The 20,452-nt window shown below is 46.0% G+C and overlaps 2 protein-coding genes across 2 annotated transcripts in view; one reads left to right on the forward strand and one right to left on the reverse strand.

Annotated features, from left to right (window-relative positions):
• The window catches only part of CCDC88A (coiled-coil domain containing 88A), a 63,409-nt gene extending 45,216 nt beyond the window's left edge, over window positions 1-18,193 (forward strand). Inside the window, exons 21-31 of the mRNA XM_029961643.1 lie at window positions 132-299; window positions 850-942; window positions 1,126-1,340; window positions 5,875-5,958; window positions 6,915-7,118; window positions 7,416-7,487; window positions 8,477-8,557; window positions 9,881-10,146; window positions 10,956-11,445; window positions 14,723-14,822; window positions 15,356-18,193. Of these exons, the coding sequence (XP_029817503.1) occupies window positions 132-299; window positions 850-942; window positions 1,126-1,340; window positions 5,875-5,958; window positions 6,915-7,118; window positions 7,416-7,487; window positions 8,477-8,557; window positions 9,881-10,146; window positions 10,956-11,445; window positions 14,723-14,787 (1,738 nt within the window). The 3' untranslated portion in view covers window positions 14,788-14,822; window positions 15,356-18,193. The remainder of the gene's footprint in view (window positions 1-131; window positions 300-849; window positions 943-1,125; window positions 1,341-5,874; window positions 5,959-6,914; window positions 7,119-7,415; window positions 7,488-8,476; window positions 8,558-9,880; window positions 10,147-10,955; window positions 11,446-14,722; window positions 14,823-15,355) is intronic.
• Window positions 18,194-18,316: 123 nt separating this feature from the next.
• Window positions 18,317-19,929, reverse strand: LOC103758601 (prolyl-tRNA synthetase associated domain-containing protein 1). Its single transcript, XM_029961629.1, has one exon. The coding sequence runs from the start codon at window positions 19,911-19,913 to the stop codon at window positions 19,494-19,496; it is 420 nt and encodes a 139-aa protein (XP_029817489.1). The 5' UTR covers window positions 19,914-19,929; the 3' UTR covers window positions 18,317-19,493.
• Window positions 19,930-20,452: the final 523 nt, after the last annotated feature.

Consider the following 20,452-nt stretch of genomic DNA (forward strand, 5'->3'; position numbering starts at 1 on the left):
GAGAGGCTTTTATCAGGTGATTCATGATTTAGTTTTCTGTTGGATTTGACTCTCAGAATGCCTTTGTGGACGCACATTTTCTCGATGATCTCGTTATCCTTGTGTAAAATACACTCACATATGTACACAAGGGCCATTTCATGTATTTTACAGCTGCTTAGCCAGCTCAAAGGGAACCTGGAGGAGGAGAACAGGCATCTGCTGGATCAAATTCAGACTTTAATGCTGCAAAATAGGACATTACTGGAGCAGAACATGGAAAGCAAGGATCTCTTCCATGTGGAGCAAAGGCAGTACATGTGAGTTTTGAAAATCACTGCGATACACTGATTTTCTTTAAAAAGCTTCTGTTAGATATGGAATTTAACTTGTGTGCTGCTTCTGAAACAAAAATTTCAATTGTAAATGTAAAGCAGATAAAAACTAAAAACCTTATATTTGTAGTTCTGAAGGATCAGTGCAACTGTGATTGTTATTGATTATTCAGAGGGGAAACAAAAATGTTTTTTATTCCTCATTCTACTACTGGCCAAATTTAGAATGGTAATCTCAACTTTTTAGTGAATTTGAGGGAAGAGAAAACAGGCTTGTCTAAATTACATTTATTATTTAAAAAGGGGGGAAGTTCTGTGGTGTAATAAAGGCAAATGGAAACTTTCTCAGTGTTATGAAGTTACACCTAAGTCTGCTTGTTTGCTGTATCTCTTGCTTTTTCAATAAGAAGCAAGTGTTACATTAGAATTCTTCACCAAAGATGACAGCTCTGAGATAACAGATCCCCAAGGGAACACACTGCCCACACATTCCATACATTTTTGCACATCCATTATCCCTGGTTTCTGTTTGCAGTGACAAGCTCAATGAACTGAGGCGGCAGAAGGAGAAACTGGAGGAGAAGATAATGGATCAGTACAAGTTCTATGAGCCATCTCCACCCCGAAGGTACCGGTGAACACGATATCAGAGCAAAACACGACTTCAGGGCATAACCTGTTCTGCTCCAGCTGAAAATCGAGGTCTCCTCAAGTTCAGGGGGCAGAACCACGTCTGTGTTTTGCATATGGATTAGGGGAAGCGTGAGGGCATAAACAATGTGTCATAAGCGTGCTGTGTCGTTGGTAACAGGAGGGGCAACTGGATCACCCTGAAGATGAGGAAGCTGATCAAGTCCAAGAAGGACGGGAACCGGGAGCGGCTCAAGTCCGTGACCCTCACGCCCACGCGCTCGGAATCCAGCGAGGGCTTCCTGCAGCTGCCCCACCAGGACAGCCAGGACAGCTCCTCGGTGGGCTCCAACTCCCTGGAGGATGGTCAGACCCTGGGCACCAAAAAGAGTAGCAGTGAGTACTGCAGGATGCTTCATTCTGCTAATAAACCCTGGCTTAAGTGTTGGGAAAGTCTGTGTCTTTTGGAGGGGTTTTAAAGGTAAAGTCTTTAGGAGCAGAGCCTGAGTTAATGTGAGGGCAGATTTGTGGTGACTTCTTGCAAACTCCCTGGAGTGTTGGGGCAGGAACAAGTTTTTAGCATTTCTGGAGCTAAATGTTGAAGCTCCATTTGCAGTGCTTGGGTAAGGTGAAGCAGGCACTGCTCCTGGGTCAGGCAAGCAGGATTCTGGATGGAATGTCAGATGTCACCACTCGTACCTCTTTTGTTTCTCCCTCTTGTCCCAGCATGAATCTCTCCCCTTGTCCTGGGAAGCGTTTTCCAAGCTGTGGCTGTGCTAACATCCTTAAAAACACCTTCTGCCTGAAGGTGTTCCCCAACACCTCACAAAACCAGTGAGGAAAACTTCTGATCAAACTGGAAGGTGCAGCAGGAAGAGTTCATGTAGAGACACAGCCTCTTAAAAGGATGGGGATTGTTAGTGATTCCAAAATGAGAGCTAAAGTGGGAAGGGTTGCAGGGGGTGTGGATAGATGGAATATTCCAGACACAATTTGCTAACCTTGGAAGAGCCTCACAGCCATCACATGAGGGTGCCCATGGTATAAAAGGCCAGAGTCTGTTTATTATTATTTATTACCTATATTGTTTTACCTATATTGTTTATGATCCACGCTTGGTGTGGATCATAAGCTGCCCAATTTCTCACAACTTGAGAGATAATATTGCAGCCAGGTTATCAGGATGTGATGGGTCTGTTTAATAATTATGCACCAAAAGCATTTTGGCTGTGCATGTAAAAGCATCAGAATACATGAGCATTAACAGTCACTTCCAATCTTTGCACTACTCCTTTCAAATTTAATGTCTTGAGTTTCAAAAAAGCAGCAGGTTGATTTTTCTGGGGCTTGTGCCAGCTGTGAATCTGCTGTGTTAGAAATGATTAAAGCCATTACGATGTATTTCTTTTAATTCTGTGCTTCTTGCAGAAGCTTAGCCAAAGTTAAAACCACCAAAAAATGCTATCTCAGGGTGACTTTCAATCAGATTTGTGAGTGTTTTTTTTAATAACTGAAGGCAATAGTATGTTCAGGGGTACACTTTAGCACTTTTGTTGCTAACTTGTCCCGTTGGGAAGCCCAGCTTTTTTCAGTCCGAGGTTCAAAACAGCTACTTTTGAACTTTAAAAAAAAAGGCAACTGTTGCTTTTACATCCTGAGCGGTGTGGGGCGGGGGCGAGCGGAGCTGCCGTGGGTGTGTCTGTGAGTGTGCACGCTGTGGGTCAGCCCATCTGCTTCTGTGTCCCCTCTGTCATGCTGTGGCAGGGCTTTGGTGTGCCCGTGTTCTCCTCGTGGCCCTCGGGACCCCGTGGGGTGCAGGTCCCCCTCCCGGGGAGCCACGGCCGCAGTTCCGGTGGCTGAGCCTCAAAGGAGGTTTGGAGCTGTGCAGACCTCATTAATTTTCTACTCCGTGGGCCTCGTTCGTGTCCCCCTTAATCCCAGTGTGTTTATCCACAAACTGGAAGGGCTGATCTAATTCTGGATCCAAACCTTCCGCCGTTACACACGTCGCCATGGAAACCCCAGGATTTGACAGAATTCGGGTGCCTCGTGTGCCAACTCAGCTCTGACAATCTTGCTGAGGCAGTTGGTGTCTCAGAGTGAAGAGAAGAGTATCTCAGTGTGACAAGTGCTAGTGATGGGGCACATTTTGCAGCCTGTTTCTTCTGCTCCTAGAGGGACTGTAAATCCTAAATCCCGGGATACTGTGGGGCCTTTCTTTTCTGTAAGAAGCAGTTTGGCAGCAGCAGCTTCCACTGCAGGAGCTCCAGGAGGGAACACATGTGAGCTGCCACGCTGAGGTGCTGGAGCTCCACCCTGGCTGATGGCAGTGCTGGCTCTGGGAAGAGCCGGATTCTGTCCCAGCCTGGGAAGGGATGTGGTTCCAGTGGGAACTGCTGAGGTGAAATGTCCTGCATGTCCCTCAGGAGGCAGGAGAAGGCAGCTCACCTCCCCTGGCACACACCAGTGGTGTTCTCCTCAGCTAGAGGGCAGAGTATTTGACACAGAGGTCCCAAGGGCTCTAGGGTTCCTATCCCACACATTCCCCGTTGGAGATGCTGATCCCACACCTGATTACCCTGCTGCTGCCACTGCTGATGAAGAGATTTGGTGTGTGCCAGCTCTGGAAGGTGGTGATGGAGACAGGCCACTTTGCCACGCTCATGTGTTCCCAAGCCCTGTTATCTCACAGGGGGATCCTGGCCCAAAATTCCCCTGTTGTGCAGAGAAAGCAGTACTTGAGGTGTCCCAGCATTCCCCAAGCCCCTGTGTGATCCCAGAGTGTGGGAGCTGGGAAGGAGGGGGTCCTCCATGGCTGTTGCTGTCCCTGCAGGTGGTGAGCATGTGTGTGCTCCTGACTGCAGGCCTTCACCTTGGCTTTTCATTCTCTGCTGGAAGTTCAGCCTCCTCCTTCCCAGATCCTGCCCCCAAATCCTTCCTGGTCACTGCTGATGATCAGCTGAGTGCCACGGACCTGACACCTACTCTAGGCAGAATGGGACCACTTGAAGCTTTCCCACAGAAAGCCCAGGGCAGGCAGGGGGGATTTTTGTTTTCTGTGGACAAAACCAGATTCCCTTTGCTGCCTTCCACTGTAGCCTTTCCAGGTGATTACCAAAGTCCTAAGGAATGAGGGCTCTTAGTAAGCTGGATCTCTGGTAGTAGCACCAGGAGCAGACACATCATATCATAGTGGAAGTAAAAAAAGTCTGTTGGGCTCCATTTCCTATCACCAGGACATTTAGAAGATGTCTGCCTCATATTTTCTTGTGTGCATGAACAAAACCCTTTGAAGATTTTAATACAGAATTCCTCAGAGGGTTGTTTGCAAACAGGAGGAGGGTCACAAAACAGGAGATTTCCTGATCAGGGGAGGAATTCTGCCATACTCATCGTTCCTTCTCAGCTCAGAAAGCAGGAACATGTTCTCAGAATATTGAAAAGAGAAAGAACACTTAATTTCTGCTGTAGCTCTGCCATTTCAGTATTAATCATCATTATCATTCCAGGACATTTCTTGAGTTGGATTTTAAGCAGACATTACTTACATTATTCTCCCTTCAAGCAGGTTTTGCATTTTCCCAAGGGCCAGGTTTTGATGCAGGATTCCCAGGACAAAGGCCAGGTTCTGGTGCAGGATTTCCAGGACATCAGTAGTTGCAAGGGAGTTTCCTGGTGGGTACAGTTAAATCAGCCCTTTTGGAGGTGATCTCTGTTAATGGACAGGACAAATGACTCCAATGATTCTTGAACACGCTCTGGTTACTTTTTTAATAAGATTAGGGAGTTTTTAATTAAGAGGACTCAGTTATCTTGTCTACAAAGGATTATAGAGGGGTGAGTTATCTTGTCTGTTAAAGGATTATAGAAGTTACAGAAGAGTCATGTGTCATCTTGGTGCCAAAAAAATAGAAATAGAACAGAATGACCTCTTTGGTTCCATTGCATTGGGAGCCTCTTCCTCTGGGTGCAGACACAGGATGAGGCAGTGGAGAGGGAGGTGTCTTTATTTGCCTTTCAGGGTCCCCCATGTGCACTTGTAAATGCATATGTATATATGCACTGCTCCATCCTTTAATGCTGTTTGTAATTTTAACTCTGTAATTCTCCTCCTAGAACGTACCTCAGTTTGCTCTGGGCCCCCCCAAAACCTTGCAGCAACGCTCACGTTTGGATTTGCTGTGGTTTTGTTTCCTTTGGGGTTTTTTCAGCTGAGAAATTTGCACCTTTGAAGCAGATTATTTTGGTGAAACACTAAAATCACTGCTCACAGAGCGCGCTGGACAGGAGGCCCTTGTGGGTTTTCTGCAAGTAGGTGACCAAAATTCTTAGTGAGCACAAAATGAAAGAACTGGAGACTGATTATAAATTGTGTCCTGGTAGGTTTGTAGGACAAACCATGACCAAAATTAATTAACCTCACAAAATAACGATGCAAAAGTATTTTAAAGTAGAAGCTGTACTTAGAGTTGTGTTTTTCTTTATGTTCAAAAAGTGTTATTTTCCACAGTAAGAATTATGTAATGGACCATTTCTGTAACCACCTGCAAAGATGTTACATTTCTTTTTTTTATTTTTTTTTTTTAGTAAAAACTTTCAAGAGCTTCAAACTCTTGAAGCAGAGGAGTAGTGGGGAGTATTCCACTGCCCACCATAGTCCTGGGGAGTATTCCACTGCCCACCATAATTCTTGGTGCATTCCCGAGTATGTGAAGGTTCTCCTAGTGCAGTTTTTCCATTGCAGGGTAGTTCCCATCCCTCATGCCCACCCAGCAGCGTGACAGTGGTAGCTTTTAGCATAGCCTACATAGCTTAAGCTCGAGACATTCATTTCTGTCCTTAGTTTCAACATTTAACTTCCATCTGTTCTTCTCCCCTTTTTTTCTTTCATTTCCCTGTTTCCGTTTTTCCTCATGCTATGACATAAAAGTGGGTGCACTGAAAAGACTGCCCTTTTTGAGGAACAGACCGAAGGAAAAAGACAAAATGAAGGCCTTCTACCGTCGCTCCATGTGTAAGACTTTATGACAGTTCAGCTTCTTCTCAATGGCTACACTGGCTTCCTTACTAATTTTTCACTAACCTCTCCCTGGACTGCGCTGTATTTTTCCTCCTCTTTGGCAATGTGCAAGTCCTGCTATGGTACAAGGAGCTGGAGCTTTTTCTTTTTACTTTTTCCCCCCCCTTTTTTTTTAAAAAAAAAAAAAAAACCTTGGCACTGAATACTTTATATATGTGCACGCACACACACACTCACCCACGCACATCCATATAATCTATTCAGTGCATTGTGACTGCATATATTTGTATACATAGTTGTCTATATACACATGGCCCCATGTGTATATAAATTTACAGTGCACTGCGTTCACAGAGACTTTTCTAAATGACACGTTCTGCTAAGAAATCCCTGTGATTTTTTTTGTTTTGTTTTGTTTTGTTTAAAGGAAGTGTAGGCAATTGTGCAAGGCTCTCTGGTGGTCTGTCACTCTGCAAAGTACTCCTCAGTTGTCGTTGCCAGAACGTTGTATTGATTTCCTCTGTCTCCTTTTGTTTTCTGATGAGGGGCGGACAGTTTTGCTGAGCTGGGGGCAGTGCAGGTGAATCTCATCCGCTGTTGTATCTCGCTCTGTCGCTCTGTGACCCCGTGTGCCCGCAGTAAAACCTGCACCGCGCCAGGATCCCGTGGCACCGCTGGCACTCCCGGCCGAGCACCTTTTCTCCCCGTCCATCCCACGTTCTCGTGGCACGCGCGGCGTGCCCGGGCTCTCACGCACACCTGGCACGTCCTGGCATGGCGAGGACCCCGTAGACGCCCCTCCCTGCCCCCGAGCCGATTGCATGACGTTGTCTGTCCGTGCCAGCCCCGAGCCGCTCTCGCGCTTACGGACCTGTCGAGCTTTGCGGTGCGCAGTGCGAGCGAGCGGGGACGGCGCCCGCGCTGATCATCTGCTTTCATTTGCATCCCAGCCATGAATGACCTGGTGCAGTCCATGGTCCTGGCAGGAGGACAATGGACAGGTAGTTCTGAGCATCTGGAGGGTCCCGATGATATGTCCACGGGTAAAAGGAGGAAGGAATTGGGAGCTATGGCCTTCTCCACCACAGCCATCAACTTTGCCACTGTCAACTCCTCCACAGGCTTCAGATCCAAGCAGTTGCTAAATAATAAAGGTATAGGTAGAAGCTTTTTGCACCGCGATGTAACTGTGTAATGTTGATTTTTTTCTTATGCTTTAAGTTTCTCTACAAAAAGCAATCTTAATAACTCAGCTGCAGCACTAAAAGATAATGCATAGGTTTAATAACTGCAGTTATAAAATGTTCCAGGGTTTTTCCTGCAGAATATTTCCTAAGGAAAGAAATGGATTGCTTTGAAAAGTATTTTATTATGTTATACCAATGACAAGTATTTCAATAATCTTTTCCTTTTATTTTATTTTACATCTTCTTTTATGTCTCTGTGTGTAGATACTACATCCTATGAAGATGTAAGTCCCCAAGGTATTAGTGATGATTCTAGTACAGGATCAAGAGTTCATGGTAAGATGTGAACTTTAACTATATGAATTAAGGATATATGATGTGAATGTTAACACAGTTTGCAAAAATACAGTGAATGACTTGGTTGCAATGAGCATGTTCTCTCTGATTTCCATATCTCTCCAATGTATTGTATCATTTCTTCAGACTCTCCTTTTCTTCCTTATCTCCTACATCAGACAGATGTTCTGTGTCTCTGGTAGAAAGTACCTGTGAAGTGCATCTGAACAGGATCAAAGCATTTTCCCCTTCAGTGGGAAAGTGTTGTAACTTCCACTTAGAGTTAATAGTAAATAAAAGAAGTTATCATTTCAATCCTAAAAAACCCAAATCCCAATCTGGCCCGAGTTTTCAAAGTTTGTTGTTCAGTGAAGCCTAAATTTGCCATGTGCTGTAGTTTATAGAAGCATTCCGTGTTCCTTCAAGCAAAGCTTTGAAGTGAAAGCTGTAGTAGGTTACTTAGAAGTGAAGTTTTAACTCCTGTATAAACATTTACAACTAACATGAGCAGCAGGCATTTTTGAGGCTACTAACAGAGCATTTCCCTTGTATTGGCTCAGGAGTGCAGGACTTTGTCTGTGCAGATGCTCTTGCTCCTGCTGCTCGTGGCCTTCCAGCCCTGTGCCAGGTTCCCTGTCAGATCTGTTGTAAGTGCCCTGACCACGAGCAGCCCCTGCATGTCCCTCCTTCCACCCGTACCCGCCTCCCCCTGACAGTCACTCTCAGTTCTAAACAGACACTCTCTTTCTCTCTCTGTTTCCTCTCCCCTCTACTGTGCTATTCCTCCAGTGCCCTTTTCCAAAGTGTCCTCTTGGACCGCCTGGAAATTGCTCCGCTTTCTGATGTGTAAGAACCCCTGTGTTGCCCGTGGGCATGCTGGGCCTGTGTCAGTGCATGCCCTGCCTGAGCATTCTGGGAGCAGAATGTGAAGGGACCGTGGCCTCTGCTGCAATCTTGTTCACCACCGTGTCTCCTAATTTTCCATTCAGCTTCCAGACCAGCCAGCCTTGATAGTGGCAGGACATCCACTAGCAATAGCAATAACAATGCTTCACTCCATGAAGTCAAAGGTATGCTGGAGGGGAATTCACATCCGTGCTTCATTACTTCCATTTTTTTCTCTGTGAGATCATCTGTATAGATTAAAAAAAACCACAAAAAAACAAAACCCACAGCCAAAAAATTCCCCCTGCAAACCACAGCAGGTGCTTCCCTAAGTATTTCAGAGCCTTCATTCCCCAGATTGGGAACGAAGGTGTTACTAGAACTGATGATTTTAATAAATATCAAAAGGATGGTGTTGCTTTCTAAGTTACCAGCTATTTTAAATCAAACCTTACCCAGGTAGCAATGGTACAAAATAAGAATTCCCCCCAAATTACTTTAAAAGAAGTTACTCCTTTTGTTGTTTTTTTTTCTCCAAACATCCTCCTGCACTGCTGCTGTGGGCTGTGTACTGTACAACTGGCCAAGGTGGCCTCTGTGATACATCCTGGAAACCTTTCTGGTTTGGATTTAACGGGTTAACAACAGCCCTGGATCTGCCAGGACTCTCTGAATTACATCTATGGTGATACATTTTTGTATCTAGTGGCTATTCTAGGTGTTGTACAGACTAGAGCACTGCCAGCTCAAGATTTCATTTAATATTCATGGCTTCATTTATGGAATGGTGTCTGTTTGTTTGGAATTTTAGGAATGAATGCCAGCTGAGTTTTTCTAATAGTTTATATGATATCTCTTTGATTACTCCCTTCTGTAAAAGATTCCTTGAGGTCCTCCTTGCCCCGGTTCAGAAATCCCTGCTGTAAGAAATTAATCTTTGTTCAAACTTAATTTCATTTCTTAAGAGTAACACGAAGTCAGAAATACTTGATTATCCCTGAGTATTTTTTTTAGCAATTCACCATTTCTGACAAATAAAAAGAATTGGGCTTGTGGCATTTATTTTGCATTTAACACCATGTGCTTCCTTCAGGTCCCAGTTGTAACCAACTAGGAGTAACAGCAGAAAGTGTTGGAGAAGCAGCATTCCTAAGTAGATCTTGTTGGAGGAAATATTTCCTTTCCATTAAACCTTTTGTATTTCATTTAACATCCCATTGCCACGTGCCTCCCAGTGATACTGAACAAGAGCAGAGATGTATCCTTAGCCTCTTGGAATGTCATGTTATGTGGGTGGAGGCCCAGATTATAACGAGAAGGAGTTTTTATTAAAAAAAAAAAATCACGTTTAAAGTGGTGCAAAAGGTAAGTCAGGGGAGTGAAAAAGGACAACTGGTTTATTTTTAGTCATTTAAAGAGAATTAGTGTTCTGGGTCTGAGTCAGGTTGTCCACGTTCCCAGCCGTGCTGTGTGTTTCTGACGGGAATCCCTGCTCCCCTTGCCCCCAGCAGGCGCAGTGAACAGCCAGAGCCGGCCCCAGAGCCACAGCAGTGGGGAGTTCAGCCTCCTGCACGAGCACGAGGCCTGGTCCAGCAGCAGCAGCAGCCCCACCCAGTACCTGAAGGGTCCCACCCGCTCCAGCCCCGTGCCCCAGCTGAGAACTCCCGAGGCGCTGGAGAGCCGTGGAAAACACCCCAAAACGGGCTCTCCCGGCAGCGAAGTGGTCACCCTGCAGCAGTTCCTGGAGGAGAGCAACAAGAGTAACTCCAGTGAGGTCAGTCTGGAGGGTCTTCTGGCTACGTGGTGTCGCTCGGCCGGGCTCAGTTAGTGCCAGGCGCAGGGAGGAGAATTGCTGTAAAGCCTTGTGGAGCTGTTGGTCTCTCCTGTGTATCCTGTTGTCAGCTCTGTCCTGCATCAGCAGCAAGGGAGATGTTTGGCTTCATGCCCTGAGGAGACTCTTGTCTGCTTCAGTTCTGTCTTTGTAATATATTAATATTACAAAAAAAAAAAGCGACCTTGGAGCTTATTGAAATCTGAGAGGGATCAGACCAAGGGAATGTTTCTGTAAAGCAGTGACAGTTTGTTAGACACCCCAAATCACCTTTTCTGTGCTGCTATTCCATTTTCTTCCTCCCTAGTTCTTGAGTAGATCTGCCCAAAACCTAGAAGGGCTGTAGGATAAAACCAGACAGTCACTTGTGACCAGGATGTCTCAGGAGGAAGGGTCAGGCTCTGTTTTATTTAAATGACACAAGTGAAATGGAAAAAATACACATTCCCAGCTGGTCTGATTGGGGTTGTCTGGGACAGAGACTTGGATCTGGAGGAGATTCTACACTTCTTTGTTAAATGCTTGCATTGATCTCTCACCTGTGGTCTCCTTGACATGGATTTTTAGGTTTTAAGTGTGTATGTATTATACATGTTTAATACTGCTTTTAGAGCTGACAAATCAAAAAAACCATAATAATCTTTGTAGGGTCGTTCTGCATTTATGTTCCCAAAGATCTCTTAGGAAAAGGTAAAGATTAACAATTATGAAATCGTATAAAATGATAAATGTATGTCTCCTGGTTTGGGCAGATGAAATCCGCGAGTGAGGAGAACCTTCTAGATGAAGTGATGAGGAGCCTGTCTGAGTCCGCGGAGCTGGCGGGGAGGGAGAGGCTCCGGAAGCAGCCGGGCGCCGGCTGTGGGATCGTGAGATCCTTGAGTGTCAAAACCACCGTGGATTTCTCGGACGGCCGATCCCTGAAGCCGGAGCAGCTGGTGAGGCCCAGCCTCCGTAAGACTGACGATCTCTACTTCAGCAGCTCCCCCATCAAATTCCCGCCCGGAGCCCAGGGCAAGGCCCGGGCGGTGAAGGACAAGCTCCAAGCGACTGTGTCCCAGCGCCAGTCCCGGGACTGCAATCCCTACGCCACCTTACCTCGTGCCAGCAGCGTCATCTCCACGGCGGAAGGGACCACCCGGAGGACGAGCATCCATGACTTTTTGTCCAAGGACAGTCGGCCGCCCGTGTCGGTGGATCCGGCGGCGCCCGCGGCCGACAGGAGCGCTCCGCCCAGCTCCAGTGAGTACTCAGCACACGGGTTCTCCTCCCCCTGTGCCCACTGGGTGCCCTACAGAGCAGGGGGTGTCCCGCAGGGCGAGGCCACGCCGCGTAATTTGGGATGTAACTCCGAGGTGCCCAGGCCTTCCAGGCCGGAAAGGCCAAATTGTGGGGAGAGGACTTTGCCGAGCGCGAGCGTGTTCTGGGATAAAGTCAGTGGATCTGGGCCTGGCAGCGCAGGATCCTTTACTGTGCCCCAGCCATTCTTATCCCTGAACACGGAGTTAGTCAGTAATATCAGTGGAGTGCCCCAGAGACCCACCTCCCGAGCAGCTGAGCAGGCAAATCCGTCGGCGTTTAGGTCAGTGCCCTGGATCCAGGAACAGCCTCGTGCTGCTCAGAGCCCTGCCCAGGGCGAGCCACGGGCAGCCCAGCCCAGGGAGCCCGTCCCTGCCCCCGGTGCCAGCACCGGTGAGGCCGAGTGCCCGCTGCTGGTGTCGGAGGATAACCAGACCCTGTGGTATGAGTATGGCTGTGTATGAGGAGGAGGTTGTGTCGTTACACGTGTTCGAGTCTAACATGCCATAGGGCTGTTCTCCGTGCCCGCTGGATCACAGAGAAAACTCCCCTCCAACGAACAGCCCCTCTCTGGTCGGTCCGTGGGTGGTTGTGTCCCGTGGCCGTGGACTGTGGCATGTTGGAATGTGGAACTGTAACCCCACCAAAGCCTGCATGAGACCTTAATTGCACTGTGTACATCCTGCATGCCTCCATAATGCTGTGTTGTTGTTTGTCACGCACCACAAACGTTGGGTGTTCTCCTCTTGGTCACTGCTGCATGTCAAACCACACGCATGCTGCGTCCCGGGAACGGCATTCCTGGGAAAGGACGGTGCTGCCAGTTGTGCTCCAGCTCTCAGGGGTGTCGGGAACATGTGGATCATCTGCCTAGAGTAAAAATGCTTTTTTTCCCCTTTGAGAAACGAAAAGAAGCATTTAGAGATATCTCAGTGTCTCCTTGCCCTTCTCATTTATGCCACGTCCTGGCATAAATGCACGAGGAACAAATCACAGCCCGATCGTTCAGTGCCTCCAGTTTGCACAATAAATACCAATTACTGAGCAACAAACACACAGAGCATTCATAATCCTGGACAGAAATGATAATTCTTATGAAGAGGTGATAAATAGTCACATGATACCCAGCACTTGTGAAAAAATGGCCTTTTCCACCTTTTCCCTTTGGTCTGCTCTGCCTTTCCACGTCTGGGGTACAGCTGTGGGGGAAGGGTTTGGTTTTATCAGGAGTCAAATAACAGACTCCTTGTGATGCATAGGAATAAAATCCTGTCTTGAGTATGGTGGAAATCCATTTTTAATTCTCAACAGAAGTGACACTGACATAGCAGAAAACAAGATGGTGTAACAAAATAACAGAAAAAATGTTAAATTAACACAGTTAAGTAAAAGAAAGAATAACCAAGTTGCTTGCAAGGTTATGGGAGGATAGGAATGCTTCAGGGAATAACTCCTTAAATCCCAGATGAGCAGCTGAAGAGAAATGTGGAAGTTATTAATGTGCCACTGCCTCTGCAAGTGCTTGAAACTCCTCAGTGGCAAATATAAACAGTTTAAAATTGTACCAGACTTAAGCAGTAACTACGTGAGGCTTCAGACACGAGCCCTTCTCTGCAAGAGGACGTAGTCAGGCTGGCTGTGGGAGCCAAAATTACATGCCTCACAAAAAACCTGAATGGAAGTTAAATATTGAGAGTAACCAGCGTCACATTGGGGTTTTTACACTGACTTGATCCTGCAGCAGCTTTGTGGCACTCACAGAACGGCTCTGTGGGCTGAGCTTTGATTCCTTAGTGCTTGACTGGGAGGGGCAGGGAATCCACAGTTCCCAGGGAAGAGCAGCAGATATTCCATGTGGGAGAGTGGAAGGGCTCTGCTTTGTACAGGAGAGGGAGCCCTGCATTTCCAGGTGGGGAAAAGGAGTGAGGGCAGGATATTGCCTGGTCCAAAGGCGTTCTGTGGGATCAGTGTCCTGGTCTTGCCTCGTGGGGTTTGCCTTCACTCCCATTAATCTGTAGATGTGTTGGAATTGTGCTGGAGATGAGGAGTGCTGGTATCCCAACGTGTGCCCCACACTTTTGATAAGTTATTTAAGGAGTTGCAGTCTCAGCTCTGAGAGCACTTCATATAAACTCACACTGTGCTGCCAGGAGCTGTTGTTTTCTTACCTGGGCCTTGCAGAGCTTCTGCTTGTTCTGGGCAGAGCAAGGTCTGTAGGAGTGTCCTGGAGCACCAGTGTCTTGTATCTCCAGGAGCTGGACACCAGCCTCGTCCAGCTCAAGCCACTGCTTTGCATTGCTTCATAAATGTGTTGATCAGCAGCAGTGGAAGTGTTCTGTGATAGAGTGTTCAGTGCTCAGAATAATGACTTACAGCATTTGTGTTTTGGATATGAAAGACAGCCAATGTTTTCATGAACAGAAGGTTCATTTTTTTTCTCTGCTTTTTGGTCTTTACACTTAAGCAGGAAGTTTGTGGATGTCTCCCTTGGTTTATTCTTAAACAGTGGAAGGATCTGTGGAATTCCTCCCGTTCCCAATCCCTGCTGCTCCTGAGCTGTGTGCTTGGCTGGCTGTGACACACGTGGATCCCTGGCCCGTTCCTTGGTCCCTGCTGCCTGGAGATCTGCTCCAGGAGTTAGGAGTGCACGGCACTGATTAAACACGTGGCTGCTGGCCAGGGAGGTTGTGTTGGGCAGGCTCAGCAGTTTGCTCCCAGTGCAGCTTTGCCTGATGCTGTGCTGTGAGTGCCTGGGGAACTCAGAGCCTGCATTTTGCATGTTCAAGCTGTCGCATGCCAAGAGCATTTCCCGGTTTGCAGAGTGGAACGGGAATATTTCTGTGGCCGCGCGGCAGGTCACAATACAGCGAGGGGAGTTCTCTGCTAGGGTCAGTCAGCTGGGCTTGCATCTCATCACTGTTTTTGCTTCCCATACGTGCAAAGATGTAGGGTTGGTGTGGCTAAAAGTGACCCATATCTGACTGTGCTTTGCAAGTAATGCCTGTTCCAAATGCTGAGGTGGATGGCAGTGAGTGCAGCTGAGTAGGCACTTGCAGTGAGTTTCTTCTGTCCCTCTCCTCTGTCCTTTCCTCTTAAAAACAACAAAGAAGTGTTTATATATCCTTTTGCTCTCCTAATGAGTAGAATGTATTTAATGCATGAGGGGTTTTTTCGTGTCCTGATGAACACAATGAATAACCTGAAATGCTTTTCTCTGCAGATGTGGAAGCTATCCCAGAAAGCAGAAATTCAAAAAGCAGGTCTAGGGAGCAACAAAGCTCCTAATTCTATTCCCCACTACATGAGCTGTGGGCCAAGTGGTGAGTTTCCTGCCCAGACTGTAAATGAGATGAATTTCATTTACAACAAACTAACAGCATTACATCTCAGACCCAGAGCACATTGCATTAACCAGATGTAAATACTGCTTTGCTTAACTGGCTTCTCTCGCGCTCACCGGTTAGGCCAGGACCGACTAGTTAGGTCAGGACTAGTGGCCCTCAGGAGGGAACCTCATCCCATTCAGCCTTTTTGCCTGTAAAAAATGCCAGTTTCTTTTGATTTTTTTTTTTGCCACATCTCACGAAGAAGGTCCAAAGAAAAACCCTGTTAAGAACCAGCAGCGAAGTCAGTTGTTAGAAAGGGAACAGGTAAATCCCCCAGGTGTGGAGTGGCCCCCGGGCCGTGCCTTTGTGTGCTGCTCTGAGCTCCCTGAGCCCCTGTGCTGCTCTGAGCCCCTGTGCTGCATGCTCTAGTGCTGTTAGTTCTGTTCGTGCTCACCTCTGTGTTGTGCTTCTGCTCCTGCAGCTTTTTCTCACGTTCTTTTCTCTTTCTGCCTTTCGACTGCACACAGAGAGAAAAGTGTCCTTCAGTATCTCAGTGTGAAGCCTTTATATCTGAAGTAACAAGACAGCGACTGTAGGAGTCATTAATTAAAAAAAAAAAAAAAATTGAGGGAATTTTGTACATCCTTCGTGACTAGAGCAGGCAAGACATAAAAACCTACCTACCTTCCTTCCTTCCTTGAATCAAGGAGCTCTACTGGAGTCTACTGCCGAAAATGTGTAGATGGGCTTAGGAATTATTGCACATTGCACTGTTAAGATCTACTGAATAAAGGACAGTTCTCATCTCCCTAAGGACCGAGGATTTTAAGGTCTCAAGAATTACTCCAGGGAAAAAAACAAACAAACAAACAAAACAAACTTCTTTCATCTTCTGTTTTTGAAATTAGCCACTGATTTGCTTAAGCTTCTGCTAATAATTAGCCAAAAACCCCCATAACTGGCAGTTTCTCTTTACGTCTGTAAATCTAAAGGAAATGCTGTAGTATTTTGTTGAAATGGACTGTATATACAGATACAAAAACCTCACAGCTACTGGCACTTCACTGCCTTATTTGGTTTGCATAATCTGCATGAAATTGCTCTTAAAAAGAAAAAAAAAAGTTTATGCTGATTTTTTTGTTGCATACTGCAAGAGAAAAAAAATCTGTTTACATCCATGGGAAAGTTGGGGAACTAACAGAAGTGGGAGTCATGGGATAATGGTGTTATAGAGAAACTGTTTGTCTTTTGTGTTTTTCACCTTCCCGAGTTACTCTGCATATGTACGTTCAGATGTTTCTGACAGGAAATTGTCAGGTCTGAGTTTTCTATAACGTTTATTTTAATATAAGGCTGTTTTCCACAAATGCCATTTCCAGGTTACGACTGTCTTACGATGTTTGTGTATCGACTAATTCTTTTTTTTTTTTTTATTGTTTGTCTCTTGACATGAGCTGATTGTGGCTTAGGAGGTTTCTTGATGGCAAAAAAAGAAATGTAAATAATATCATATGCATTTTACAATCAGTTCCCTTGAAGGTTCTCTTTTACTAGATCCGTTTTGTTCGTTCTTGATTTCTATTAAAGTCAACAGACGTTCTTGGTACCTTCGGTGGTTGCATATATTTGTGTCTGGGAAGGTTTGCAGCGAGCTCAGAGGAAATGGAGAGGAGCTTGGATCCAAAAGTTGTTGTTATACATTATTAAATCCAATAAGCACATTCCTATTCCTGTTGTGGAAGGTTACATTCCCTGTGTCACCTCCCAGGTCCAGAAGGTCACCTCCATCCCCTCAGTGATGGTGAGCCTGACTCTGCTGAATGCAGTTCAACAGATCCAAGAGCATGAAATCTTGTCAGAAAGGGGAAAAAAGAGGCAAGTTCAATAAGCTTTAGAAGGGGACGCATTTTTTGCTTTTTTTTCTTTAAAGGGACTTCCTTCTGAAATATTTTTTATGCTAAAATGGGCTAAAAGATCTACACTAAAGGCGTGGCGGGTATGAAAGAGAATTCAAAGACCAGAAACATTAGGAAAATATCTCTTTCATTCTAAAGGACAGCTTGTTCAAGCTCCTTTCAGGGCCTGTGACTGGGTTTTCCTCACTGAGGGCAGAGGACTGATGCAGTTCCAACCCTCAAACCCAAACCATTTAACAGCGTTCCTGTTTTCAGGAGTGTTGTTTCCATCACACAGGAATCCCCTCAGGTCTCGTTGACCAGCTCAGCTCTTCTCTGGAGGCGTCCAGTTGTCCAGGGTTACCCTTCCCAGCTCCCACACTTTGCTTTTTGCACAGTGTTGCACCTTCTCAGAGCGTCTGTGGGGTCACAAACTGTACAGCTGCTGTTTAACTCATCCCTTGGACCAGAAATGACCCCCATCCAAACCCTCCGGGGATGTTCCTCACAAGAGATTTGGGGGAGCAGGATCCTCCCTGGCGGGTCAGCTCTGGGGGCCCCAGTCCTGCCAGGGCCCCTCTGTGCCATCCTGAGTGGGTTTGGACCCACTTTGTCTCCGTCAGCACAAAGGCCAGAGTGGGATTTTGGGTTGTATTTGCCAAATTAGCCACGAGCAGCAGCAGAGACCCGGGAGCACTTCAGGGATTTAATCTGCTTCTCCCAGCACTTTGTTTTGCAGGGAAGTTTTGGGACAGTCCAGCAGTCAGGAGGGGCTGTGAGCTGCTGATTCCTGCTTGCTTTTCCCTTCCTTCCTCTTCTCAGTCAGTGCCCTTAAAACAAAGTAAAAAAGCAGATTTGGGAGCCACTTCTCAGTTCCTGGAACACGGAGTCTCAGGGAAGCAGCAGTTGGAGGCCCAGCTTTGTTCCCTGGGAGTGCCAGGTCCAGGTTAGGAAGGAGGTTGTCATGCTATACCATGTGTATGTTTTATTTACTTTTCTGATAGTCTGTGAGGATTTAGTAACATTCCAACAGGTACTATTATTTCTAAACATTGTCCAGGACATGATGCAGCCTAACAAAGGAGCTCATGTGTGATTTTTTTTTTTTTTTTTTTTTTTTAGAGGTAGCTGATGATGTATATGTAAATAATGCTTTGATATTAATAAAACTGCCTTAAAGGAATGTACCTAGGTGTGAAACAGAACTTAAAAAGCTCTTATTTAAACTGTAATTTCCTTTACATATTGATTTTTTTTTAATGTTCGCCATTGTATACATTTATTAATGATGTTATTAAAATGCCAAACCAAATAATTTTTATTCTTATTTCGTCATGTGTATGTTCATACACACTTTTTCTGGAAACTGATGTTACTGGCAGGGTGTTGGTGTCGTGGTCAGTCGGTGATGTGTGCAGTGAGTATTTCTTCTGGAAGGAAAAAAAAAAACCTGATAAAACTGTAGCAGAATTTTTCTGGACCGTGTGTGTAGTTTGTTCTGTGGGATTTGTGTAGACCTGGGTAGCTTTTAAGTAAGTGTACACTATTTTGATACTTTTATTTAAAAAAAAAACAAACAAAGAAAACAATGCTAATTTCATAAGTAAAGACAAAAAGAAATCATTACAGATTTGACAGATGTATTATTTGAAGCCTTAGCTTTGCCTGGGGGTTATTTTTGCTGAGCCAAGTCTCAGGATCCCCCCCTTCCCCCGAGGATGAAAATAGTTACACTTCAGGCAGTGCAGGTTCTAGGATTGGGCACGTGCCTTGAAATCAATTTGTCACATTTAAAACATTCCAGAGCTAAAACCCTTGACAAGTCAAATCTAATACTCATTTTTTAAGGGATAAGGGATTTTGGGGTAGAAGAAAGAAGAAACCTGTAGGGGGAGGGAGAGTGAGTGGCCGGCAGAGGGCAAGATAAATGTTACTGGATGTTTTTCTAGTGACTCTTCCTACAGCTGCAGCATTTTTAGGTCCCTTCTTTCCCACTGGAGATGATTCCCATGATAGCTGGGGTTGGTTTGTGTCTGACAAGGTGGAGGGAGGAATCTAAACTGCTGGATGGTGAAATGTTCTGTCTCCAGGAGCTCTGAGAACAGGTGCCAGATCCTTCCAAAACGCAGGAAGCCACGGTAAGGAGGCGGGTGAAGGAACTTGCCTTGCCCTAGAAGACACTTTTTCTTACTCAGATAATAGTAACTGTTCATTCTTCCAAGATCACAACTCCTTTGATGTGTTTTTAATTCCTGCTCCTGTGGGTTTGATTTCTGTTCACCTCAGCTGCTGCTGGTGCTCTTGGCTGGTGCTAATGACATTTTCATTAGGCTGCATCCAAAAGCCTTCACCCTCCATCACCTTCAGGTTCCATCCCTCACTTTCACTGCTCCCCTCTCCTGATGTCAAGTTTAAACCTTCAAGGCCAGTCCCGCACCTGGGAAGTTCCAGTTCTATCTGTTCCATTAACAAAGATTATAAAATTATTTAAATAATGCCTTTTATACTTACTAGTTACCTAGTGCAGACATGATTTAATTTACACTAAGTTTATACTTAGTGCATACATGTTGCAAATGTCTTTTTAAGAACACTGCTAAACTTCTAATAACTCAAAGACAGTATTTTTTCTCACTAGGTTATCCAATATAAACTTATACAATTGAAAAAAAATATGAAAAAGGAGTAAGCCTTCTTTTTATTTGTAACAAGATTTTCACCAGGTTTTCTCTACCACATCTATGTCTAGTAGTAGAAAAGTGAACTTCCACTATTTGACATCTTCATCGAAGTGTAGGATGATGGGGTCGTGGCCTGTTGATCTCACGAACTTCAGGAAGTCCTCGGGGCTTAATCCCATGGTTGCAGAATTTGTCATGGGGTGAAAATACACCTTTTCGTGGCCCCCTTCCAGCAGGGCAGCGTCCAGCACCAGCCTCACGTCCCCCTGGTCACAGAAGAGGGCGAGTGGCGTGGCACAGCCCTGGCCCACCCGGAGCTTTTCCAGCATGGAGTTCTCCTCAGCAAACCTGAGGTTCCCGCTGCCGAGGCCCAGTTTTTTAGCCAGGTCGTTTAAATTGACCTGCCTGTTGTGCAGGACAGTCACCAGCCAGAACCCTTTCTTCTTTTTGTCTTTAAGAAACAGGTTTTTACTGTGACCTCCTTTCATGTGCTGGACGTGGGGCATCATTTCTTCCACGGTGAGCACCTGGAAAACAGCACCGGGGTGGTGTGAGACTCTGTGTCCTGTTAGACTCCCAGCTGTGTCCTGGCAGGTACCTGCTGTTAAACACTTAGAAAATACCCAATGTTCCATCTGGCCTAAAAGCTGTACCCTCTTATGAGGAAATTTGAACAGAATGCGAATGTTTCTGTGTTGTCATACAGCAATATCTCACTTTAAGGCAGCTCTGAGAGTGCTCTTTGCAGCTCCGTTGCACACACACGGCAGTGACGTGGCACGTGTGCTTTCAGCTGGGAGCGAGGAAAAAGTTTGGAAGGCAGCTTGGATACTGTAGGTGTCAGGGGAAGGAGCGGGGTGGGTTGTACCTCCTCAAACTGCTGAGGAACCGGAGGAGAAAAGGGGAAATCTGGAGGCAAAAGCGCAGTCAGTGCGATCCCAAAACAAACCCCCAGATGTTCTGCCAGGCCCTGCATTTGAAGTTCCCCATTGATAACTACCCTGAACTGCGCGCTCGGGGCCTCATCCCGCCCCGCTGCCGCCGGGTT

Source organism: Manacus vitellinus, unplaced genomic scaffold (assembly GCF_001715985.3).
Source record: "Manacus vitellinus isolate BGI_N305 unplaced genomic scaffold, ASM171598v3 scaffold_38_pilon, whole genome shotgun sequence".
Taxonomy (NCBI): domain Eukaryota; kingdom Metazoa; phylum Chordata; class Aves; order Passeriformes; family Pipridae; genus Manacus; species Manacus vitellinus.